The 25834-nt window shown below is 46.7% G+C and overlaps 3 protein-coding genes across 4 annotated transcripts; 1 reads left to right on the top strand and 2 right to left on the bottom strand.

Moving 5' to 3' along the window:
- The first annotated feature begins 1350 nt into the window (after positions 1-1350).
- PCYOX1 (prenylcysteine oxidase 1) lies at positions 1351-14710 on the top strand. Its single transcript, XM_081922557.1, has 6 exons — positions 1351-1505; positions 4558-4764; positions 6765-6939; positions 9100-9311; positions 12381-12536; positions 12851-14710. The coding sequence occupies exons 1-6, from the start codon at positions 1403-1405 to the stop codon at positions 13498-13500; spliced, it is 1503 nt and encodes a 500-aa protein (XP_081778683.1). The 5' UTR covers positions 1351-1402; the 3' UTR covers positions 13501-14710.
- Positions 14668-17529, bottom strand: SNRPG (small nuclear ribonucleoprotein polypeptide G). Its single transcript, XM_081922611.1, has 4 exons — positions 17396-17529; positions 17026-17048; positions 16318-16442; positions 14668-14828 (listed from the first exon to the last, which is right to left on the bottom strand). Exons 1-4 carry the CDS (start codon positions 17425-17427, stop codon positions 14778-14780), a joined length of 231 nt encoding a protein of 76 aa, XP_081778737.1. The 5' UTR covers positions 17428-17529; the 3' UTR covers positions 14668-14777.
- A 1102-nt stretch (positions 17530-18631) lies between these two features.
- Positions 18632-25428, bottom strand: FAM136A (family with sequence similarity 136 member A). Of its 2 annotated transcripts, XR_014171160.1 has the most exons (4): positions 25268-25428; positions 22549-22689; positions 19864-21031; positions 18632-19800 (listed from the first exon to the last, which is right to left on the bottom strand). XR_014171160.1 is itself a non-coding variant. In XM_081922605.1 (3 exons), the coding sequence occupies exons 1-3, from the start codon at positions 25352-25354 to the stop codon at positions 20843-20845; spliced, it is 417 nt and encodes a 138-aa protein (XP_081778731.1). In that variant the 5' UTR covers positions 25355-25428; the 3' UTR covers positions 18632-20842. The 2 variants fall into 2 exon arrangements, 1 of the variants encoding a protein (XP_081778731.1); XM_081922605.1 differs by having other exon boundaries at positions 18632-21031.
- Between the last annotated feature and the right edge of the window lie 406 nt (positions 25429-25834).

The following is a 25834-nucleotide window of genomic DNA, read 5'->3' as shown; positions in this document are numbered from 1 at the left end:
AGCCTTTCGCATGATGAATTCTGCATATAAGTTAAATAAGCAGGGAGACAATATACAGCCTTGTCGTACTCCTTTCCCAATTTTGAACCAATCAGTTATTCCATATCCAGTTCCAATTGTAGCTTCTTGTCCCACATAGAGATTTCTCAAGAGACAGATGAGGTGATCAGGCACTCTCATTATGTTTTAATGTGATTTTATTTTATTGGTGTAAGCTGCCCTGAGCCTGGCTCTGTCCGGGGAGGGTGAGATATAAATATAATAATAATAATAATAATAATAATAATAATAATAATAATAAAAGAAAAAAGTAAGAGGTGAAATGATAGAAGCTTATAAAATTAAACATGTAAAAAGCAGGTAGAGAAAAGTTTTTCTCCCTTTTTCTCATGGGCATCCAATGAAACTGAATGTTGAAAGGTTCGGGACACCTAAAAGAAAGTACTTGAGCAGCACACAATTGATTACTGTATTATTATTATTACTGTATTAATAAATAGTAATAATAATAATAATAATAATAATAATAATAATAATAATAATAATAATAATTTATACCCAGCCACTCTGGACGGCTTCCAACAGAACACTAAAATACAATAACCTATTAAACATTTAATATGATGATGATGATCTGGGGAACTCGCTTCTGCAGGAGGCAGTGCATGGCCACCAACTTGGCTCTGCTCTGCCTCCAGGGTCTGGATCCCCGGAGGGGAGATTCCGAAGAGTTGCTCCCGCGCTCGAATGCTGCTTGCGGGCTTTCCCTTGGGAACATCTGGCTGGGCCCCGATCCAGCATCCAGGCATCCAGAGGCAGTCTTCTACCTGGACCCCTCGGTCCTCGCGGGTATTTGGCCACCTGAGAGAACAGGAGGCTGGACTAGATGCGCCACAGCGGGCGCTCTAAGCGTGATGCCAGCAGCCAGCTGAGGTGAAGCTCCTCGTCCAGAGGCAGTCTACCCGCCAAGAGCAGCTGCTGGGCGGCAGGGAGCCCCCCCCCTTGCCGGCTTTCTTTCCGCGGGGGCGGGCGGGAGACACGGGCCAAAACGCGGGTCCGGAGGCTCCTCTCCGGCTCGCGTTGCCAGAGGAATCCTCCCGGCGCAGCAGCAGTCTACCCCAATGTTTCCCAACCTTGGGTCTCCAGCTGTTTTTGGACTACAACTCCCATCATCCCTAGCTAGCAAAACCAGTGGTCAAGGATGATGGGAATTGTAGTCTTGGGAATTGTAGTCTGAAAACAGCTGGAGACTGAAGGTTGGGAAACACTGGCTCTACCCTTCTGGCCCGCGCCGCGGCCTCCCCTTTCCGCCGCCGCCCAGAGGCCGCGGGGCGGGGCGCGGGCCCAGGAGAGTCCCTCCCCGCTTCCCTCCTTCCATCTTCGCCGAGCCGCCGCCGCCGCCATGGCCGCCCGCTGCCTGCTCCGCGCCCTGCCGCTCCTGGCCGCCTTGTGGCAGGGAGTCGCGCGGGGGAACCAGGAGCTGCGCCCCCCGCCCGCCAGGATAGGTAGGGAGTGGCGGAGGGGGGCTGGGGCCGGGGGGGGGGGGGAGGAAGGGGACCCTCTGCCGCCTCGTTACTTTTCGGCAAGGTGCTGAAGGGCAAAGACGCAAACACACACATATTTGCAATTGCACCTACGCGCACACTCGTGCATTGGTGCAAAGGTGCCTTGGAGCATGTGCAGAACGCTCAGCTTCCAGAGTGTTACACGCATAAGAGATGAAAGGCGCTCTGCATCTTGCCTTTATGATCTTGATTGCAATAGCCTTTGTTTTTGAAGTTGGGGTTCCCCACACGGATTTTGACAAAGATGAGATATAACAGGGGCGTCCCTTCATTTCAAAGGGGGCTGGCTCCCTGGCCACACATTCGTCCTTTGAGGTGGATCTGCTTTCAGGAACACCAACTAAGTTTGGAAACTGCGTTTGAGATCCTGAGATAGTTCTTGCGGAGAACTTAAAGCGGATGCAAATTCTCTGCCCTGTGCCCCATTGTGATAGGAAAAGCTCTGTGGGGTGAATTTTCACATCCATACATCGCTTCAGCATCTTATTAATGCAGACAAAATGCCACCTTTAAAATTCTAGTTTCCTTCCTAGGAGAGCATGGGCAAAAGGAGAGGCCTTTTTACTGGGCCATGGCAACCAGTAGAAAATAGGGAAGTGGGTTTTTCTTGCCCCTCCTCCTCCTGAGCCTGGCATCATGTACTTGGGAGCTCACCCTTTGAGGAAACTCAATTCCCAATAACCGTGAGCTGCAACATGTGCTTGTGCAGACATGCATTTCACATGAAATTTCAGTTACGGTAGGTGTAAAGTTAAAAATCGTCTTGAAGCAAATAATGCTTTGCCACACAAAGTTCCGCCGGCCCTATTGGGACATGACTTTCTGTGCGCCATTGACTCATGGGCTTGTGAAAGATGTGCTGACCCTAGTTGGAAACCCACACGTGGCTTTTTGAAACAAGCTAGTCCAGTTTTTCCTTTAGAAAATGCTTACACCAAACTGCTTACACCAGTTGGACAACTTATAGGGGAGAAAGACCTGCACGTCCAAATAAAGGATTTTAAATGCTATGTATAATAATAATAATAATAATAATAATAATAATAATAATAATAATAATATTCCCCAGCCACTCTGGGCGGCTTCCAACAAAATATTAAAATACAATAGTCCGTCAAATATTAAAAGCTTCCCTAAACAGGGCTGCCTTCAGATGTCTTCTAAAAGTCTGGTAGTTGTTTTTCTCTTTGACATCTGGTGGAAGGGCATTCCACAGGGCAGGTGCCACAACTGAGAAGGCCCTCTGCCTGGTCCCTTGTAGCTTCAATTTTTGCAGAAGGCCCTTGGCGCTGGACCTCAGTGTCCAGGCAGCACAATGGGGGTGGAGATGCTCCTTCAGGTATACTGGACCGAGGCTGTTCTAAATCGTGATGGGTCAGTCTCAGCTTATGTGAGCAAGTGTTGAATGGAAGTTGTACACCAGTGGATAGCAGTGCAGATTGCCCATATGACATTGCAGTCTCCTCCTCCTCCAGTTGGAGGGGCTGTGGAGAAAGAGGTACCCTCCTCCACGGGACTGCCCACAAGTATCCAAATTCTGGACAATGCTTTGGTCAACAAATGACCAAATTACTCAAACACCCCTTTCCAACTTCACCCCAGCTTTGTTTACTAAATCTGTGAGATGATCAACGAAAGGTTTCAGCTCTCAGTATACCTGAAGAAGCGTCTCCAACCACATCGTTCAGCTAGGACACAGAGGTCCAGCTCTGGGGGCCTTCTGCATGAATTGAAGCTACAGGGGACCAGGCAGAGGGCCTGCTCGGTGGCGGCGCCCGCCCTGTGGAATGCCCTCCCATCAGATGTCAAGGAAATAAACATCTATCTGACTTTTAGAAGACATCTGAAGGCAGTCCTGTTTAGGGAAGTTTTATCGTTTTTTTAATATTCTGTTGGGAGCCACCCAGAGTGACTGAGGAAACCCAGCCAGATGGGCGGGATATAAATAATAAATAATAATTATTATTATTATTATTATTACTCTCAGGAACTCCTGTGACATACGCTTATGGTAGATTGGTGATGCTCCTAAATGGTTTGCAAGTTTTTCAGAGTGATCACACAGTGCCCTTGCCATCAAAATGTCAGTCTGCACCCCTCCCCCTGCTATTTAATCTAGATCTACTTCTTCCGTGAAGTATCCAGGAGTGTGTGGTTTTTTTAACAAAAATCAAACAAACTATTGCCAGAGACATTTTAATCCATTCTGGAGGTCCGTTCATAAACCAAAGCTGGTTGTAACTCAAGGCGCGCTTTCGCCAATGGGGCCTTCAAAAAAAATGTTCATAATCCAAAAAATGGATTGTAATCCAAAAAAAGTTTGCAAACTGGGACATGCACTTCCGGGTTTGACGTGTTTGTAACCCAAAACGTATGCAAACCAGACTGTTTGCAAACCAAGGTAGCCCTGTATTAAGCTTCTGCCTGGACTTCCATTGCTCATTACAGTTTACAGTGGTACCTCGGGTTACATACGCTTCAGGTTACAGACTCCGCTAACCCAGAAATATTACCTCGGGTTAAGAAATTTGCTTCAGGATGAGAACAGAAATTGTGCAGGGCAGCAGGAGGCCCCATTAGCTAAAATGGTGCCTCAGGTTAAGAACAGTTTCAGGTTAAGAACGGACCTCCGGAACGGATTAAGTACTTAACCTGAGGTACCACTGTATTTAAGTGGTTCCAAAACTCTTTCAGGCCACTGTGCCCTTGCTTCCATAAACACATCCCTTGGGCCTGATCCAGCAGGGTCTTCTGATGTTCTTATAGAATTACAGAATTGTAGAGGAGGAAGAGACCCCGATAGTCATCTAGTCCAGCCCAGTGCAATGCAGGAATCTCGACTGAAGCATCCATGACAGATGGCCCTCCAAGCTCTGCATAAAAAGCTCCCATGAAAGAGAGTCCACCACCTTCCGAGGGAATCTTATGCAGGTTACCTTATTCTGAGTTCTGTTGAAAGGAATTAAATACAGGAAAATTAACTTAATTCCAGGTGTGATTGGAGCTGGCGTCGGGGGCACATCTGCAGCCTATTTCCTGCGCCAGAAGTTTGGTAAAGACATCCAGATTGATATCTTTGAAAGAGGAGAAGTCGGAGGCCGTGCAGCTACTATCAATTTGGAAGGCAAATACTACGAAGCAGGAGGATCCGTCATCCACCCCCTTAACCTGCACATGAAACATTTTGTGAAAGAGCTAGGTATGGAGACCTTATTTTCCCTAGGAGCAGGTTTCATCTCTGCTCCTTTGTTCTTATGCCAGTGGAAACTGTTTTGGTTCCATTTCACGCCAATTCTTGCTCCAGTACAGCCTTCTCTGCCCACCAGATGTGTAGGATTACAATTCCTATCCATGCCAGCCAGTTATCGTCTAAAACATCTGGAGGGCCCAATGTCTGGGAAGGTTGCTATAATTAATTTGGAGGAAATAGGAGGGGCATTTTCTTTCTGGGGGTGTTTGTGCAGGGCCGTCTTAAGCATATCCGGTGCCGTGGTGCAAAGATCCCTTCCCAGAGTTGACCTTTTTTTAGGGCTGGAGGAGGCGGGCAGCGGCTGGAAGGCGGCTCCTCCAGCGGGGAAGAGGCGGAGGCTGAACGCGGTGTCTCCTGGCTCAGCTGGACGCTTTGTGCTGCGATGGCCACAGCAGGCAGCACACCGAGCGAGCTGGCCTGCGCTGAGCAAGCGAGGGCGCGTGCACCGCTCCCGCCAAGCATCGGCTCGGTTTTTTCCCTTTTAGTCTTCTGTAGCCCCGCAGAATTTGGTGCCTGCAGGCTAAAAGGGAAAAAACAGAGCCGGCGCTTGGCGGGAGTGGCGCACGCACCCTTGCTCACTCAGCGCACTCATTTGGTGTTCTCCAGACTCTCGCCTAGCGCCATCCAGAACCTGGCGCTCTGGCACCCCGCGCCACTAGCCTCAATGGGTAAGATGGGCCTGTGTTTCTGTGTGTGACAAGTCTGGGTATCGCTGCTTTACTTCCGCTCAAAATGTAAGCTATAAGCCACAGTCACAAGAATAAGATGGGTACATCTCAGGTTTCAAAAGCCAAGGTAAAGAGGTGTGTCTTCCACACTTGCCAGAAGCTTCTCTCCACCACAGAAAAGGCCCTTTCCTGGACTGCATCCCCCTATGCCAATTTTAGCACCCAAGTGTGTCAGTAGAGAAGGAGGCAGTCTTTCATGTACCTGGGGTTGTTTAGTGAGTAGTTTAGGGCTTTTAATACTCATGTGAGCACCTTGATTAAGGCTCGGAAATAAACCAACAAGTGCTGTTGTTTTGAAAACACTGGTTTTATGAGATCTGAATCAGATCTACGTAGAGTGTGACATGTTCTGCAATACAGTCGTACCTTGGATCCCGAATGCCTTGGTGCTTGGATGTTTTGGCTCCTGAGCGCCGCAAACCTGGAAGTGAGTGTTTCGGTTTGCAAACATTCTTTGGAAACCAAATATCCAACGTGGCTTCTGCAGCTTCCAATTGGCTGCAGGAAGCTCCTGCAGCCAATCGGTAGCCGTTCTTTGGTTTATGAACATTTTGGAAATCAAACAGACTTCTGGAACAGATTCCGTTCGACTTCCAAGGTACGACTGTAGTCACATGGCAGAAAGGAAATGAACATTCCCCACCGTCTCAAGATTTCCGAAAAAGACACAAGTGAACAGCAGACTTAGGTAAAGGGACCCCTGACCATTAGGTCCAGTCGTGGCCCACTCTGGGGTTGCGGCGCTCATCTCACTTTATTGGCCGAGGGAGCCGGCGTACAGCTTCCGGGTCATATGGCCTACATGACTAAGCCGCTTCTGGCGAACCAGAGCAGCACACGGAAACGCCGTTTACCTTCCCGCTGGAACGGTACCTATTTATCTACTTGCACTTAGACGTGCTTTTGAACTGCTAGGTTGGCAGGAGCAGGGACTGAGCAACGGGAGCTCACCCCGTCGCAGGGAACCACCGACTTTCTGATTGGCAAGTCCTAGGCTCTGTGGTTTAACCCACAGCGTCACCCGGGTCCCAGAACAGCAGACTTACTGGAGTTCAGATTTAAAAATACGGGTTCCCACCAAATCCTGTGTCTGATAGAGAGGCCTGTGTGCACGCATCCATCACCCACCAAATCTCAAACAGATGCAGAGTTCTCAGCCTGCTGCCCTAATGTCAACTCAGACCTTCTCCCAGTTCACAAGCTGTGCTTTCAAACCTGCAGGTCTTAACGTCCATCAAGGTCAAGGTGGGCTTTTGGGCATCTACAATGGAGATGAGTTTGTCTTTGAGGAGAGCAGCTGGTACATTTGGAATTTTCTCAAGCTCTTCTGGCATTATGGACTGAATCCTGTGCGGATGTACATGTGGGTAGAGGATGTGCTAGACAAATTTATGAGGTAAGTCTGCCTGTCTCAATGCAGGCCCCCTCCCCACCCACCCTGGCAAGGCACCTGTAGCTACTGCACCTTTCCCTGAAACCTGTGGGGCTCCGGCCCTTGCCAGTACTTTTGAAACACCTGGAAGGTGCCAGACTGGCAAAGGCTGCCTTAACCCCAAACTGGAATGGTTTATTCCATGGGTAGGCAAACTAAGGTCCGGGGGCCGGATCTGGCCCAATTGCCTTCTAAATCCAGCCTGCGGATGGTCCGGGAATCAGCATGTTTTTACATGAGGAGAATGTGTGCTTTTACAGTGGTGCCCTGCAAGACGAACGCCTCGCAAGACGGAAAACCCGCTAGACGAAAGGGTTTTCCGTTTTGGAGGCGCTTTGCAAAACGAATTTCCCTATGGGCTTGCTTCGCAAGACGAAAATGTCTTGCGAGTTCTTGCGGGTTTTTCCCCCTCCCCTTTTCTAAGCAGCTAAGCCGCTTATCAGCTGATCCGCTAAGCTGATAAGCCGCTAATAGCGCTAATCTGATAAGCTGTCAATGGGCTTGCTTCGCAAAACGAAAAAACTGCTATACGAAGAGCCTCACAGAACAGATTAATTTCGTCTTGCGAGGCACCACTGTATTTAAAATGCATCTCTGGGTTATTTGTGGGGCATAAGAATTTGTTCGGTTTTTTTCTTTCAAAATATAGTCCGGCCCCCCACAAGGTCTGAGGGACAATGGATCGGCCCCCTGCTGTAAAAGTTTGCTGACCCCTGGTTTATTCATTCTGGCTAGGAAGTTAGATGTTGCCCACCTTTTACTAAATAATAATAATAATTAAGGGTAGGCAACCTAAGGCCCGGGGGCCGGATGCGGCCCAATCGCCTTCTAAATCCAGCCCGCAGATGGTCTGGGAATCAGCGTGTTCTTACATGAGTAGAATGTGTCCTTTTATTTAAAATGCATCTCTGGGTTATTTGTGGGGCATAGGAATCCGTTCATTTCCCCCAAAAAATATAGTCCACCCCCCCCCCAAGGTCTGAGGGTCGGTGGACTGGCCCACAGCTGAAAAAGGTTGTTGACCCCTGCCATATTCTCAGCGACCCTGTTAGCTAGCCAAGCTAGGAATGTTATCTCATAGGTTTATCCTGTGATCAAGAGGATTTATTGATTACACAAATGTAAAGGATACTGCCTGCCCAATGCACTCTAGACTATGGACTTGTCAAGCTGGTTTCCTCAGCCACTCTCTGATACCTGTTTCTGACAGCCATTTCAAAGCTTCAGGAGCAAGCAGAAGAACAAGTCTGAAAAATGACTATAACCACCTGAGTATCCAGCAAGATACAAGATCAGATGCACAGTGAAGTCTGTTTTTACCTGGGGCCCCCAAATGGTAGAAGCCTACAAAGAAAAAATTATATACTTAAGGAATCAATTGCTTTACTCCAGGCCTGTTAAAATATGCTCACCCTTAAGCCTCGATACACTGCCAGTATTTTCTGTCTCATTAAGCCAGTGTGCATCAGCATTATTAGGACCCCTTTTTTATTTGCTATTTACAATCAGGTACAAGGTGGGGGGAGAAAGAAAAAACCTGTCCTATCAACACTGCACACAGATTCCTAAATAAATACCTGGAAGCACTAGCAAAGCAATCTGGGGTGCAGGCTTCTTAGCTATCAGTCCTGTGCATTGGAATAAGTTGCAATTAAATTAGGGTCAGTATTCTTACGTGGTTGTGCATCCTGGTGGCACTCAGCAAAGCAATCATGAACGTCAATTTATTTTCTGTTTGAGAACAACACAGAGCTTCTGAAAGGGCACCACCCAATAGAGTGGTACCTCGGGTTAAGTACTTAATTCGTTCCGGAGGTCTGTACTTAACCTGAAACTGTTCTTAACCTGAAGCACCACTTTAGCTAATGGGGCCTCCTGCTGCTGCCGCGCCACCGGAGCACGATTTCTGTTCTCATCCTGAAGCAAAGTTTTTAACCTGAAGCACTATTTCTGGGTTAGCAGAGTCTGTAACCTAAAGCGTATGTAACCTGAAGCATATGTAACCCAAGGTACCACTGTATAAGTAAAGTCTTATCAAAAACAATACTAGTCACTAACTTTGTCTTCCTCCTGCACAGTCTTTGCTTTCGCATATCTTAATTCTTTTCCCCCTTTTGCACAAAGGATCTATCGGTATCAGGTTTACGACTATGCCTTCAGTAGCAACGAGGGTTTACTTCATGCCCTCGGAGGGGCTGACTTTGTTCAGATGCTGAATGTTACCATTGATGAGGCCATGCAGAAGACCAGCTTCTCTCAGAAGTTCATCAATGAGATGGTGACTCCAGTTATGAGAGTCAACTATGGCCAAGGTGCCAACATCAATAGCTTTGTGGGTAAGTGGCAGTGCTTGTTTGCAGATTTGTACCTTGCCATATCTTGAAGGTTCAAGGAATTGAAAATAAAAGCTGCTGATTTTCATAATGCTGTTATACAAATCCATATGGTGTGTCTGCATTTGCAATTCTGGTCGCCTCACCCCGAAAAGGATGTTGTAGATTTGGAAGAGGTGTTGAGAAAAGACCAACCAAAATGATCAAGGGGGTGGAGTGACCCCCGGTTCCAGCGTTTGGGACTTTTTAGGTTACAAGATTATGAAGGGCACAGAGAAAGTGGATTGAGAAAAGTTTTTCTCCCTCTTCCTCTGCCTGGCTTTCAATTGGAACTTAGCCTGATCTTTTATTCCCCTTCCTTCCCTCTCCCTCCCCTTTTTATGAAGATTACCCGCTCTGGGATCCCAAAGCTAATTCTCCCCTGGTCTCCTCGCTGGCCCAAATAGGACTAATTTAGCCAGCTAGCCCTGGTGATCATCTGATGTTTACTGGATGGATTTTCCCCCTAAACTGATTTTTGATTTTATTGTTATTCACGTTTTATACCGTATTTTATGCTGTTTTTTGTAGCATCAATTAAGTGTTTTAAATTTGTTGTTAGCCGCCCTGAGCCCGGTTTTCTGAACTGGGAAGGATGGGGTATAAGTAAATTATTATTATTATTATTATTATTATTATTATGCTAGAACTTGTGAACACCCAATGAAGCTCAATGTTCTTTCATCTGTCCTGAAAGGACTTCCTCATGCAGTGCATGGTTAAACTGTGGAACTCGTTCCCACAGGGATAGCCACTATCTTGGATGGCTTTAAAAGAGAATTAAACAAATTCCTGGAGGAGAATGGGATGCGGGTGGCGCTGTTGGTTAAACCACTGAGCCTAGGACTTGCCAATCAGAAGGTCGGCAGTTCGAATCCCTGCGACGGGGTGAGCTCCCGTTGCTCGGTCCCTGCTCCTGCCAACCTAGCAATTTAAAAGCACGTCAAAGTGCAAGTAGATAAAAAGGTACCGCTCCAGCGGGAAGGTAAACGGCATTTCTGTGCACTGCTCTGGTTTGCCGGAAGCGGCTTAGTCATGCTGGCCACATGACCCGGAAGCTGTACGCCGGCTCCCTCGGCCAATAAAGCGAGATGAGCACCACAACCCCAGAGTCGGCCACAACTGGACCTAATGGTCAGGGGTCCCTTTACCTTTACCTGGAGGAGAGGGTTACCAATGGCTCCTGCTAGAGGCCATAGGAGGGGAGAGGGCTCTTGCACTCGGTGCTGCTTGTGGGTTTCTCACAGGCATCTGGTTGGCCACTTTTGAGAACAAGATGCTGGACGTGAGGTGAGCTGAGTCACCCGCCTTGGGTGGCAGAATCCCTTGGGCAACAAAACCCCTGAAGGTATCCTGCCCGCCCTTGCCAGGGAAGAAAGGAGCAGCAGCAGCGGCTTCTGACAAGACTTCACTGGAAGCCCCTGTGCAACCTCCGCAAGCGAGGCTTTGGTGGTGGTGGCACCTTCCCATGTTGCCTCAGGTGGCAAAACAGGACGGGTTGCCCCTGCTCCTTATTTTGTTTTTCATCTGTCTTAAATTATGGCTTATTGTAGATTACCTATTTGTGTGTGTATGTACTATATACATTCAAATATATTTAATACGGTCAATGACCAGAAAGCAATTTATAAAATATATATATGACATTATTGTGCTACAAATAGCAGTGGAAATATGGCCAATTCACAGAATTGGTGCTTATGTTTATGACCAGGTTTCGACTTTTAAGGTTTTAAGAATTCAATTCAGGTGTCACTACTGTTTATTATCGTTCCTTCGATGTTTACTGTCAGGGGTTCAGGAGCAGAGGGACAGGGAAGGGAGGAATTAGAGACCGAGGGAGAGGAATCCGAGGGAGAAGTCAGCGATGATAGCCGTCCGAGGTCTCTAAGTCTCTCCAGCGAATCAGAGGATTCACAGAAAGGGGCTCCCGTGATCAGAGCAAGGGGGTTGCCAAGGGGAACACCCCAGGAGGGAGGGGCCAGAGAGGGCTCAGAGAGCAGCAGCTGGAAATCGGGACCAGCTTCCCCACCGGAGAGCAGTAGGGGGGAGGAGCCCCAGGCATCGGGAGCAGGCAGCTCTCCGTCAGCGGAAGGACAGGAGTCAGGGTTAGCCACGCCTGCATCAGAGAGCGAGGAAACGGTCAAAAGGAAGGTCAGGGGCAGCGCGCGCGCGCCAAGTTCAAATGTACAAGAGGGTGGCGCCATAAGCAGCCCGGAGAGGGAGCCGGGTCCCAAAGCCCGCCGAAGAGAGGGGGAGGAGTCCGAGGGGTCCGCATCCGAAGCGTCCAGGAAGGAAGGCACCCAGGGGGGTAGTAGGACCCAGAGGCGGAAGGAGAAACGCAGAAGGTGGAGTAAGGCTAGAGTGTTGAACTGGTGTACAGGGGGCGGAGACTCAGATGAGGCTTCGCTGGTCTAGGGTCTAGACGTAGAGATGCACGCTAGGGTTTGAAAATGGGAACTAAACTTCAATAAAGACTTTGTACAGTTCCGCTGGCTAGCGTTGGTCTTCTGTGAGCTGGGACCTGGAGGCAGTCTCTGACATTTACAATTTGAACTCCGTTGTTGACATCATTGCTCGTCTTATTCTTATTGCAATGTAACAGTACTTTGCCACAGGCCTGTTAATTTTGGGCTCTTTGTCAGCTAAGAGGTGTCTGATATAGGTGTCGTCTGTACTACGAGGTATTTTCCTCAGAATCGGCTCGATCAGCTCTTTTCTTGAGTCTCGATATAATGGGCGGTATAAGATGACATGCCCGATGATTTCGATTTCGTTGCTGTTACAGGGACATAATCTTTGTTCGATCGGTATTTTGTTGTATCTTCCCTCTAGAAGAGCTGTACTATCACTTTTGTACACCCCCCCCCCCCCGGAATCTTCTGGTGATAAAGAAATAATAAAAAGAAATACTCTAATATTAGATATACAATCTTCAAATGCTTTTTTCTTCACTGTTAGTGCTTTTTTCTTCACTGTTAGTTGTAGAGTTCTGCAGGTTTGTGTGAAATTTTATTATTGCCTCCCTGGTAGGTGCCGTATCTTTGGCAGGCGCCGATTCTGGACTTTGGTCAGTAGAAGGTGGCAACAAACTGGTATGCACTGGCCTTCTTTATGCTTCTAAAGCACAACTGATTTCTGGCACTGTTATTGCTCTGGAAGAGAAAACGCTGAAAAGGGGACGCTTAGGTGAGCTTGCTACCACATTCTTACACTTGGGATGCAGTAGAAAAAAATAATTGCACTAGAATCTGCTGGTTGAGATATATTGGTTTGGACAGGGGAAGTCAGAACTGGCTGGGTAGATGAAAGGAAGGGGCATAGATGTCAATAATAAAAGCCAGACAGACTACTTGTAGTTGAAACTACAACTTTTTTCCTCTTCAAAGCCACCTGAAATCTGCTGGAAAACTGGCCTAGTGCTACATCAGGCAGATTACTCTTGATTATGTTTTAAGTAAATAAAGTGTTGCTTTTTAAAAAGTACTTTCTTTGTCTCCCAGGAGATACTGCGAAGCTGTATGAAGTCACCTACAATTCTACGTCAGGATTGATGTCAGAGCTGTACGACATCATTCTGATTGCCACCCCGTTGCAGCGTAAAATTGCCAACATAACTTTCCGCAACTTCAAGCCACCCATTCCTGAGTTCTCCCAGCCCTACCATCAGACTGTGGCAACGTTTGTCCATGGGCGCATTAACACTTCCTACTTTGGCTACCAGGATCCTTCAAAGTTCTCTTTAACTGCCATTTTCACAATGGAGCACCCGAAATTGTTTATCAATTGTATTGGCATGGTCTCTCCAGTTGAAGATAAAACTAAGCCGCTTCTGAGCCCTGCTGTTTGGAAAGTGTTCTCACCCAAGCCTCTCACCAAGGAGCAACTGAATTTGCTTTTCTCGTCTTACGATTCTGTTGAAGCGAAGACATGGCTTGCCTACCCACACTACAGCCCCCCAGAGAAATGCCCCCCTATCATTCTCCATGACAGAATGTACTACCTCAACAGCATCGAATGGGCTGCAAGTGCCATGGAAATGAGCGCGATTGCAGCCAAGAATGCTGCTCTTTTAGCCTACCATCGCTGGTATGATAAGGCAGACATGATTGATCAAGAAGATTTGCACGAGAGACTCAAAACAGAACTCTGAGGTAGAATACACACACTCCTGGGGAGGAAATCTAGGTTGGTATACTGCATTTGGTGGGGTGGGGGTAGAGGAGAAGAGAGTGGATCTGAGGATTTAGCAAGCTGTATCAGACCATGTGGTGCATCACCTACTGAAAACTCTTTTACTATATTTACAGGAAAAGATAGCAACGAGGCACAGGGGAGTGAAAGAATAGCTGTCTTTGAGCCATGCAGCTTAATTCAGGATTTTACTTTGTTAGCAACATGCAAGAGCCATCAGGTGCTGGGCTGGGGTGGATTAGCAACTGACAGCAAGTAGCTGAAAGAAAAGGAGGGGTGACATTAAATGAAATTGTTATGATTTTTCCCATCAGTATACTGATGCCCACGAATTGTGTATTGTCATACTGTCCAAATATGTATCTCCCTTTCAGAAGTCCCAATCTTATACACTGTGATAATGGATAACTCAAGCCATATTATTGCTAGACAAAGTAAGGTTTCTGATGTTTAGCTGCGTCTGATATAAAATACAAATGTAGCCCAAGAGAGGGGATTGTGTGTATTTAGTTGCTTACTAAGGGAGGCTACTTACAGTTGATCCAGTTGACAGCCTTTTGCCATGAGGTGCAAGACTGCTTTAAGCACAATCTAAATCCACTAAAAGTACGTCATAGGAAATTGATTATCTTAAATGCACCTGCGGCATAGATGCAGTTTATCTGATTCTATGTATTTCAGACTGCTTATGCTGCCCACTATTTGCACATCAGGCACAATAATGTCACAACATGCCTGGTAAAAGAGCACAAAGCTAGCACTGAATACCATTCTATAAAATTATGTGCACTGACCTTTTGCTAGTATTCAGAAATTCTGAATGAAATCTGGCAATTTCTTTTAGTCTCTCAGCAAAAGGAAGTATGTAATGGGTTCATCTTCGTTATCCCAATGTGCTCTAGTACAGTCTCTTCAAAAGGGTAAGGTGCCTTAACTGATGAGCCTTACTGCCAAAAGTTTAGTTTACTGCTACATGCTAGAACAATTCATTCTGTTTATCAAATGAAAGAATTACACGGAGAAAACAGAAGAAACCCTCAGTTTTATCCTGTTAATGCACTGAGAAGTCAACCATATAGACTTCAAACCACCCTGAATTTACTTTCAAAAAAGTAGAGTAAGTTGATCCAATTTTAACGATTTATTAAAAAAAAAAATCACAAAGAGTGTGTCATGCCTGCAAAATCTACAGTACAAAAACAAATGTCCACATTGTAGCTTGTTCCACTGGTTTGTTTATACTCGTTCCAACGCTTCTAGCATAATGATGCTGTTTCCACGTATTACCTAGAAATAAAAACACTGAAAGTTAAACACCAACCAAATACTGCCAAGTGGCTTAAGGAAGAGTATTATAGACTCACAAAAGGGACCTGTTTCCCACATCACGAAAGACAGCTGCAGAAAGTCACCACACTTCAGTGCTTAAGCTTTGTTATTATTATTCCTACATTATTTGCTCAAAGCCTTTTAAAGGGCAATAACAAATAATAGTCATACTCGGGAGTTAACCCACTGACAACTCAATTCATTATAATTAGTCTATTTATGATTATGACTAACAGTGAACATCACCCAAAGCACCTTAATCTTCTAACTTAAAATACCAAAAATAAAAGGCAAGTCATCACCTTGTACTGAAAGGACAAACTCTGTGCCAGATGAGCTTCCTTAGGGAGAAAGTTCTGAAACTGCAGCACAACCACCAAAGTTTATCTCATGTGTTCCTACCCAGTTAACTAATGGGAGGAGAGAGAGCCGAAAAGGGCGCATCTAAGATTTGACAAGTTTATGTGGAAAGAGGAGTCTAGACACAAAGCATACACCTTGGCCAACGTCAAGGTACCAGCTGTCCCAGGAACATGGGACAAGAAAACAAGGGGTTATGGAGAAGTCGGAGAAGAGCCTTCTGCAAGAGTTAAGAAAGATCCACAGCTACACTTAAGAATGTAAGAAGAGCCTGCTGGATCAGGCCAATAGGCGTCTGGTCCAGCATCCTGCTCTCACTTGAGCACAAGAGCCCACTCCTTTTCTGTGGTTTCCAGTAACTTGTTTTCAGGATTACTGCCTCTAATATTATTTTAGGTTGGTCTCTTTATTTTCCTCATAACTCTTAAGTACACACACTGACTGCTCTGGGTGACCTCATTTTAAGAAAAGGATGTTGCTGAAGATCCAAAAGTGCTGTAAAATCCTTGAGGCTAAAAAGATATTTTCATGAAGAAATGCAGTTTGAATAGTCACCCAGAAGAAGCCTTTCAAACAGATCCTAAAATTCTTACTTTGAGTATGAGTTCCAAAGCCACTGTACCACTTTTGGCCAAGTATGAGTAGAGCTTTGGTATACACTATTGTGAACAAGTCATTTACAAAAGAATATGGATATTGCCTGCCTTCAGTGCAAACATGCCTTTGGAGCAGTATCCTGGTGTTCTTCAGAAGTGTTCTGTGAAAGTGGGTGGGATGGGGGACTTAGGAGGTTTATTTTGTCTACCTCTTTAGTTTAATTCTTGTTCTTTTTATTATAGTAGCTTTTGTAAGCTTTGACAATTAATAAAAAAGTACTGCAAGATTTTGGATTATAGTTTGTTATAGGACCAACCAGGCAAAAGTGCATAACCATATAGATGAACTCCTGCATATTAAAAAAAATCTAACTCAAAGATATTTTTCTAGAAAATGCTTTTGATAAATTCTCAAGTACAATGGATGACATTAGCTTAGCTGCCTTTCTCGGTTTCAACTACTTTTAAAAGGTTAATTAATTTCTACTTACCACCATCCCTATGTTGTTCTGTTGTCCTCCTGGTGCCATTTCCACACACTCATCTATTACAAGATTCATAAATGGATCAAATCCTCTTAAGATTCCTTGGACATGCCGGCCACCATTTAATTTCACTGTAAGGAACAGTCAGGTTAGTTTACTTCCTCTTGGTACTTTATCTTGAGTGTACGTTTGCTATGTCCAAGGCAACATTTATGGAATTAAGATGGACAGATATGTAGGTAGTCTGTCTTTATCCTTTCTTGCTCACAATTGTGGAACCCAGTTCAAACCAGGGGAAAGATGTACTACTCGCTTTCATACGTTTGTTTGGCAGCTGGCTGTGCATCACAGGGAATCTAGATATATGGGATACAGTCATACCTCGGGTTGCGAACATGATTGGTGTGGGAGGCACGTTCGCAACCCGCAGCGCCGTGTCTGCACACATGCATGGCGCAATTTGGCACTTCTGCGTATGTGCCAAAACCCATTCCGGTACTTCTGGGTTCGGCGTGGTCCGCAACCTGAAAATGCGCAACGCACAGCGTTTGTAACCCAAGGTATGACTGTACTGCTACAGAAGCAAAGAATGGGGGAAGTGAGTGCAGGTTGCCATTCAGCACAAGTTAAGACGGCAAGAGACAAAGTATGGTCAGTCCCAGTAAAGTTTTCCTCCCAAAATGCAGCAAACAAAAAAAAAGCCATTCAACTTACATGACAGCTTCTTGTCCATAAATCTGAAAATTAAATAAGAGTGAATAATTAAGCATCACAGCAGTCAAATTCATCTCAACACAGGGAAAGAGTTATATGTCTTTAGAAAGAAAGAAAAATAGATATACGGCCTCCCTAGCTCTATGATCAATTCGCCCTAAGGAGGAAAACGACGGCGGTCCCGAACCACGTGCTGCTCTACTTTTTCGTAGCTCTATGACACACACGCGCGACGTGCGGTGCATGATGGGAGCGAAGAGGCCCAAGCGCTCGCTCGCTCGCGGACTAACGGCGGCCGCCCCGCGCTCTTCACCGCCTCCTTCCCATCGGGCTCCCCGGCCCCGCCGCCCCTGCCGCGCTCCGCACTCACTTCTTCAGCTCCGGCGGGTGTGCTTTGCTCATCGTGTCTCCTCACAGGCGGCTCCGGCGACGAGCGTCTTCCTCCCGCCTTAGCACCGTTCCGGCGTATGACGTCAAGGCGCCGCTTCCGCTCTTCCCCAATCAGGAGGAGCCTGTTGCGCCGGCGCGGACGACTAGCTTAACGCAAGGGACGCCTGCAGGGGGTGGACTACCTCGTCCTCGCAACCAATCAGCGCAGAGTAGACCGCCGCGGTCCGCCCTCGGATTTCCGCCGCCAACCAATCAGCGGGCGAGCTGTTCCCTTTGCGGGTGGGTCTTATCGACTCGTTTCCACCACGTGTAAAGCAACAGGCCATGCTTCATTTGCATTTAGGGTTTATTTGCATATATGCTAATATGCTTATGTATAGGGTTTAAGTATTTTATTTCAGACTTCCCATTGCATCCCAGCTGGTGGACAAATAAGGACTCCATTATGCCCTTGGGAAATTAAGCCACACGTTTACCTGAGAGTAAAACTCATTTGTGCAGTGGGTTTTACTTCTGAGTAGACAGGCAGAGAAGCGAGTCTGCCTAGATTCTTGAGTACTATACTCGGTGCTTTTTTTCTGGGGGTATGCAGAAACATTTTGTGAATCTTTGTACTTTTGTCCATTTACTGTATTTATTTTCCCCGATTTGAACTATAATTTTTCTTGGGTCAAAATGAGGGTACCCCTAAATATATTTTTAGGAAAAAAGCACAGAGTATGCTTATTCTGAAAGCAAGTCATATTGACATCATTAGTACTTTATAGTAAAAGCGTACAGGATTTCTGGCTGCATGCGGTGGAAGTTAAACTTAGAAGCAAATATACTTACACGGAGGCCATTTCTATTATCGCATCCTTTTACTGCTGCCGCCTGGAATTACCATGCTTAAAATGCTGTCCCTATTCCTGTGATTGTAAACTGTTTTAACTGTTATTAATTCTAAATTATTATAGCCTGTCCTGAGATCTGCTGGTGAGGGGTAGATAATAAATATAATAATTCCCCTAAATGCAACAGGCCACATTCACACCATACATCTAAAAGCATATGGCTTTCCCCAAAGTAAGCCAGGTCCCAGTCCCAGGCCTCTTTGTGGGGAATTGTGTGCTTTAAATGTATGTTGTGGATGTGACCACAGTTTATCTCCCATGCATCCACCTCCCCAGTACCCATGCCACTTTTTCAACACAGCTAAAATACCTACAATACACAGTTTTCATTTTTAAAAACCATTTTTAATTCAACTTTAAGAAAATAATTCACAGTTTAAAGAAAGGAAGGCAGAAATAGGGGACCGGGGCTTTGTTAATTCTTGGAACAGTATTCCTGCAGCCGCAAAGGGTCCTTGTCGTTGGAATGAGCACACCCACATTCACAGTAAATGCTGTTTGCTGGTCAGCATTTTTCTGGTTGTTGGGTCTAACCCAAGCACTCACAGCTCTACTGCCTACATTCGAAGGGGAAAACATTACTATTGGATTGGAAGGATGTGGTGCTAGTTGGTTCTGCAGCAGGGAATCCAAACCCTAATTAAAATTGTTACAGAATTCAGACGCAATTGAGGAGAAACCGTTTCAACACAGCAGCAATACTGTTGATCAGCACACATAAATTTAATCACATATATAATGCATTAAACAAAAAAGTATGTTTTCAATGCAAGGGTAGGAATTATTGTTTCGCTTGCTGAGGAGCCAGGTGGGGCTTTTATATGTCACATTGTACTTGTCCCACTGACATCTTTTAGTAGAATTGTTATGCATAAACCTGAACGTGACACCTGAGTCTTCAAAAGCTGTTCCATAAACAAAGCTTCTCCATCCAAATTTTACAGCGCTCCAGCCCTCTACAGTTCCCTGCATCCCTTAGAGGAAGACACAAAAAGCGGTTGGCCCCTAACCTTACCTCCTCTTTACCATGATATACCTTTAAAGCCATATATCTGAAGTTATTTTAAATATTACAAGATAGCAAAAGCAGCCATGAGAACTTCCTCCCAGGGACAACTTTGTCTGCTAGATGCCTTATTGTAACATCTCACAGGAGTGTACAGGGGCAGCCTGCCTTTCAGATGTTTTGGACTACAACTCCCATCACTCTTTTGGCTGGGGCTAATGGGATCTGTATTCCAACAATATCCAAAGGGTACCACGCTGGCTGCCCCCGCCTTACCACAATACATTCACTGCTTCTACAGCACACAGGTCAATAGCTGCCAATGAAAAAAAGGATGGAATCATTATTTTGCTTGGGTTGGGATCCCACAGTAGGTTCCACTGGGAAAATGTTCCTCACAATTGCTGAAGGTCTTTGAGCAGGGAAGGAGAGAAGGGAGTTGAAGGACTGTGGGTGCTTTGTGGCCAATGAAGGATTTCCCCCCGGCTGAAATGAACTTGGGAAATGGCTCAAGCATTCATGCCTAGACTTCAAATGAAACTGAGAAACAATACAAGGTTTTAATTTAAGAATCAAGTTTTATAAGTGTTTAGTTTGGGGCTGACTTTCAGAGTGAGGAGTACCCAATAAAAAGAAAAAAACAAATGTTGCCGTGTCATTCCAATGCCCAACAAAACACACAGAGGTGTTTAAAAATCCATTGAAAGCCATATTTCTGATTTAATTAGCAAAATCCAAGTGATTTGCTTTACAGGCCGCATTTGGCATGGTGGGGAGGTGTCATAAATGCCCCCTTCCTCACTGGGTCGGTAGAACTTCCCCAGCACACTGAAAACTAGCATTTCAGTGAGAAAAATTAAGCCTAACCTTCTCCCAACCTTCCTCATATGCATGGTTCCAATTTGCTCTTCTTCCACACTGGAAGCCTTTGAACCAGCAGTCTGAAGTGGTAATGTCCAGAAGAAGGATTAATACTAGATTCTGCGGAAGGCATAAGGATCCCTTCAGCTTTGGGGAATTCCTATTTGGGGGCAGTTTGGTTTCAGCACTGCTATTTCAAAAAATGTAATATCAAACCATCTCCTTCCGAAGAGACCACAGAGACAGGACTTATGTGTGTCTGTATTTCTAAGGCAGCTTAAGAAAGAGGCGGACAGCCAGTAGCTCTGTCTTGTTGAGACACCAGGTAGCACCTTCCGGATTCCCCTCCCCACACCCAGCTTTGCTACAAGGTGGGGAAGAACCAGAACAAAAGGGTTTGACACGGGTCTGTGCACATACACACATATCACTGATGCCAAAGGAGCCTGTTTTCTTTTACACCATCTGACAATCTGCAGCCTTCCTCCCAAACCATACCCTAAATTCTCAAGCACTTCAGGAGGCCATGAGTATACAGTCACACCATAAAAAAGTCACTCTGGACACACCCCATGTTTTCTTTCTATGTTTCCAGAAAGGTTAATCATGCCCATCTTAATTTTAATTGATTATCTCCCTTTCCCGTTCCTCCGCAAAGCCAGGGCGTTTACTGGGCAATGCTGGCCAAGTTCTCCTTCATCTTTTTCGTCATGCTAGGGATGAGGTGCATGTGGTCGTCCACACACTTTGTCACGCAGTTGTCCAGCTGCAGTTTGATCTGCTTCTCTTTGCTCCCTGAATCTAAGGAGTCCTTGGCTTGGTCATTACAATGCATCGTGCAGCGGGCAAGGCGGTCCTATAATTAGCAAAACAAACAAACAAACACAGAAATCAGAGGTGTGCAGTGGCATAGCGTGGGGGGTGCAGGGGGGGCTGGCCGCAACATCTGGGGGTTAGGGTTAGGGGGCGCAAATCCACGGGTTGGGGCGCAAATCCACGGGCTAGGGGGTGCAAATTACTTGCCTTGCCCTGGGTGCTGACAACCCACGCTACGCCACTGGAGGTGGGCAAGGCTAAGAATAAGTTACATTAACAGCCTTCATCAGTGGAACAAAATAAATTGAAAGCTGCCATCCAAACAGGACTCTGAAAGAGCTTTTAAATTGATTGTTTCAACAACAACAACAACAATAGATTTGTAGAATTGCAAGGTATCTCCACAGGTAATCTAGTTCAACCCCCTGCAATGGGAATGCAGGAATAAATCAAGGCTACATTCACCACTTTAAACAGTCCTGCCTCCCCCCCTGAATTCTGGGTGCTGTAGTTTGTCAAGGGTGCTGAGAGTTGCTGGGACACCCCATGTCCCCTCCCAGTGCTACAGTTCTCAGGGTGGACCACTTCTTGGGGAACTCTGGGAACTGTAGCTCTCCTAGGGGAATAGGGGTTCTCCTAACACAGGTATCCAGAAGGCCAGATTTGATGAAGTAAAGGGCTGTGAGGGCCGACCAAAGTTATTAACCATTTGTTGTTGTTGTTGTTTTTTAAGAACTGAAGTTGTTTTCTGATTTTACCCCAAAGTCATTGAGCTTTTTTTTAGGATTGAGGTTGTTGTGGTGTCTTTTTAGGATTTTACCCCAGGATATAAACTGCTACGGGGGCCGGATTAAACCAACCAGCAGGCTGGATTAGGCCTTCAAAACAGACTTTGGACATGCCAAACTCGGCCCTCCAGATGTTTTGGGACTACAATTCCCATCATCCCTGACCACTGGTCCTGTTAGCTAGGGATCATGGGAGTTGTACAGTGGTACCTCAGGTTACATGCGCTTCAGGTTACAGACTCCGCTAACCCGGAAATAGTACCTCGGATAGTACCCAGAAATAGTACCTGAACTTTGCTTCAGGATGAGAACAGAAATCGCGTGGCAGCAGCAGTGGGAGGCCCCATTAGCTAAAGTGGTGCTTCAGGTTAAGAACAGTTTCAGGTTAAGAACAGACCTCCGGAACGAATTATATACTTAACCCGAGGTACCACTGTAGTCCCAAAACATCTGGAGGGTCAAGTTTGCCTATGCCTGTCCTAACAACTCAGCACTTTAAACAAACTACAGATCCCAGAATTCTTCGGGGAAGCCATGACTGTTTGAACTGGTATGATACTGCTGCAAATGTATGCTGCAAATGTGACCCAAGACATGCATTTGTTTAAGATGCTAAGCACATGAATCTGGTGGTTGAGCAATCCAGGACCATTGCCCTCTCGAAAGATAAGAGGGCAACCCTGGAGGGTCTGGCAGATCGAGACCAAAGTCCAACTTCCCGCTGACCAGCTACTCTCCCACCTACACCCACCCCCACTTTTCTCCTCACCTGAAATCTCTCCAGCTCTTGGGTGACCACTGCCTGCGCCTGAGCCAGAGGCGCATGGCAGCGCTCAATGCACTGGTGCACTTGCTGCATGGAGGCCTTGTTGTTCTCACAGCAGGTCGCGCTGCACCGGAACATGATTCCCTGGAAAGAGCCAGGTGTCAGTAAGATAACCTCAGAAGAGCCACCCTGGGTCTGGCCCTGCGACCCTCTTTTCCCAGCCAGGCGCTCCTGGAAAGCTCACAAGCAGCAAGGGATGTGAGCGACGGCCCTCCGCTGTTTGCCCCCCAGCAACTGATATTCAGAGGCGGACTGCCTCAAACATGGTGGTTCCACTTAGTCATCCTTCTCTTGTCCACAAGATTCTCTCTCTAGCAGCAGGGAAGAAGAAAATCCTGCTCCGTAGCCCAGTTTTCAAAGAAACAGTCCAATGGAAAGGAACTTGTGGAACAGTAGGGTCACAGGGTGGCAGAGGACTACTAGCAGGGGTCAGCAAACTTTTTCAGCAGGGGGTCGATCCACTGTCCCTCAGACCTTGTGGGGGGCTGGACTTTATATATATTTTGGGGGGGGGAATGAACGAATTCCTATGCCCCACCAATAATCCAGAGATGCATTTTAAATAAAAGCACACATTCTACTCATGTAAAAACACGCTGATTCCTGGACCGCCTACGGGCCGGATTTAGAAGGTGATTGGGCCAGATCTGGCCCCCAGGCCTTAGTTTGCCTTCCCATGGACTACTCGCAGTATTTCCCAACCTTGGGCCTCCAGCTGTTTTTGGACTACAACTCCCATCATCCCTAGCTAGCAAGACCAATGGTCAGGGATGATGGTAATTGTAGTTCAAAAACAGCTGGAGGCCCAAGGTTGGGAAACACTGAACTAGAGCAATGGTTCTCAGACTTTTTTCAGGCCACAGCCCCTTTAGTTCCTTGGTTCAATCCCCAGTGTCCCCTACCCTATAAACTGGCCTGTATTAAAATCTATCCCCAGCAGTGAAGCTCACTGAGGCCATCTGTGACTGGGGAGCCTGTTGCAAGGTGTAAGGGGGGCAAACAGACCACCACAACCACTCTGGAGGAAGGGCAGGGTTGAAATTGTCAGGAGCTCACCCTACACTCGAGTAGGACCCTGGCAGAGACACATGCCTGACTAGCATGTTCTCTCCCTCCTGGTCGATTGTTCGGGAGCTTCAAAAGCTTTCTACAGCCCAAACATCACAGCGACCGATGCCAACAGACATCGGCACACTTAGGGATCCGCAGTCTTCGCAGCTTGCGTGACAGACCTCAGCAACTCAGCATTTTGGCTAATCTACTTTATTTAAATATAAACACACATGGAGCACTGCAGCATGGCTCCCTCTCTCTCTAGCATCAGAAAGCAAAGAGAAAGAACAAAGGACAATAGTCCCACTTCACGAAACACAGTAACACAAGCATATTGTCTCTGTCACTTCCCACTTTGTGGAGTCAAAACATACATTGCCATGTGAAAGACAAAAATCCCATGACTGCAATCATGGAGCAGGAATTCTAACAGAAATGTGGCAAATAATGGCCCATTCTTGCTGGGGTGCCTGCCTAACCTGGCGCCCTCCAGAACATGCAGACTACAGCTTCCATCTGGAATGGTTCAGCCACACTTGTTGCGGCTGATGGGAGTTGTAGTTTAAAGCACCTGGCGGGCATCAGGTTGGAAGGCTGTTGCTTGCTGTAGCAGTTACAGCAGCAAGAGTAATGCTGGCTCAGATGTGGAAAAGGCAGGAAACACCAACGGTAGAGGAGTGGAGATCTAAACTACTGGAATACATGGAAATGGACAGACTTACAGGCAAAGTAAAATATATAAGAGACCAAAAATTTACCAAGGATTGGGGAAAATATGTAGACTATCTGGAACTTATTAGTCAAGGGAAAATAACGCTAAAGGGATTCAGAGACGCACTGTAAACGATTATGAGTTATTGTTTGAAGACAATAGGAGTACAAATAATGTATAAGAACAGGATATATTAAGAAATACATATAAAAAAGTATAATGACAATATATACTAGGAAATGTGTAACTTAAAGTATTACTTCGAATGATTTTCGGGAAAGCTAAAGGAAGTCCTGAAAGTGATAATCATACAAGGAGTAAATGTGAAAATTAAGTTTTTGTATATATTTTTTCTACTTTTCTTTTCCTTCTTTATTGGTGTATGATTGTGTAAGATTCTTATTTTTATTTGTTTATGTGTGTGTATATATATCTTTTGTCTTTTTCTTCTTGAAGTAAGCAATAAAAACTAATTGGAAGGCTGTTGCTTGGGGATTGCAGAACACCCACCCGCACCCTGCCTCTCTGCCCTCTGCCCCCTTCAAGCAGATCACCAGGGAGGGACCTAAAATCAGCACAATATCTATTATGCATCGCATGCACACTCCCATTTCTGAACACAGATGACTTGAGAACCTGCTGGATCAGGCCAAAAGGGGCCTCCTGTTCTCACAGTGGCCACCCCGATGCCCCAAAGGGCAAGGAGGACCCGAGCACAAGGGCCCCCTCCTGCGCTTCCAGCAACTGGGGTTCAGAAACATCGCTGGCTAGCAGCCCCCGACAGCCCCTTCCTCCTCCATGAATTCGTGTAGCGCTCCATTCAAGCCTAGGCTGGTGCCCTGAGGCAGCGAGTTCCCGCGACCCGCATCCCCACGTGCGCTCCAAGCGCGGCCCGACCTGCATCTTCCGGATGTTCTCCCGCTCCAGCCCCTGCACCATGCCGTCGATGGCCTCCTGCACGCGGAGCTGCTGAGCCTCGGCCATGCCGCCTCGCCCCGCGCATGGAGGAAGGTCGCCTCGGCGGCAGCCCGGCCCTCTCCCCGCCCCCGGCCACTGCTTCCCGGGTCAAGGCGCGCCGCGCTTCCGCGGAGCTCGCCCGCCTGCGCAGCTCCGCCGCAACCTCGTGCGCCCGGCGCCCGGCACTGCACGGCGCCAGGGAGGAAGGCTCGCCTGGCCCAAAGCCGCCGCGCCGGTTGGATTCCTGCCAGCCGGGCTCTGCTGCCCCAAGCAGAGCAAGGGAGGTCCGGGCGAGGCGTTGCCGCAGCGGGAGCGCGGTGGTCCGATGGCTCCGCTCCGAAGCGGGGCAGAGGGCTCTTGTGCCGGGACCCTGCTTGCGGCCCTCCCATTGATGCATCTGGCTGGTCCAGGGTGGATAAAAAGCAACGATTAAAAAAAGAAATCGGATATATATTTTTAAAATTTAAATCGGATTTTTATAATAAAATGCTTTTGAGGAAAAAATAT

The sequence above is a fragment of the Podarcis melisellensis genome, assembly GCF_964234715.1.
Source record: "Podarcis melisellensis genome assembly, chromosome: 8".
In the NCBI taxonomy this organism is placed as follows: Eukaryota; Metazoa; Chordata; class Lepidosauria; order Squamata; family Lacertidae; genus Podarcis; species Podarcis melisellensis.
This window is presented reverse-complemented; position numbering and strand designations above follow the sequence as displayed.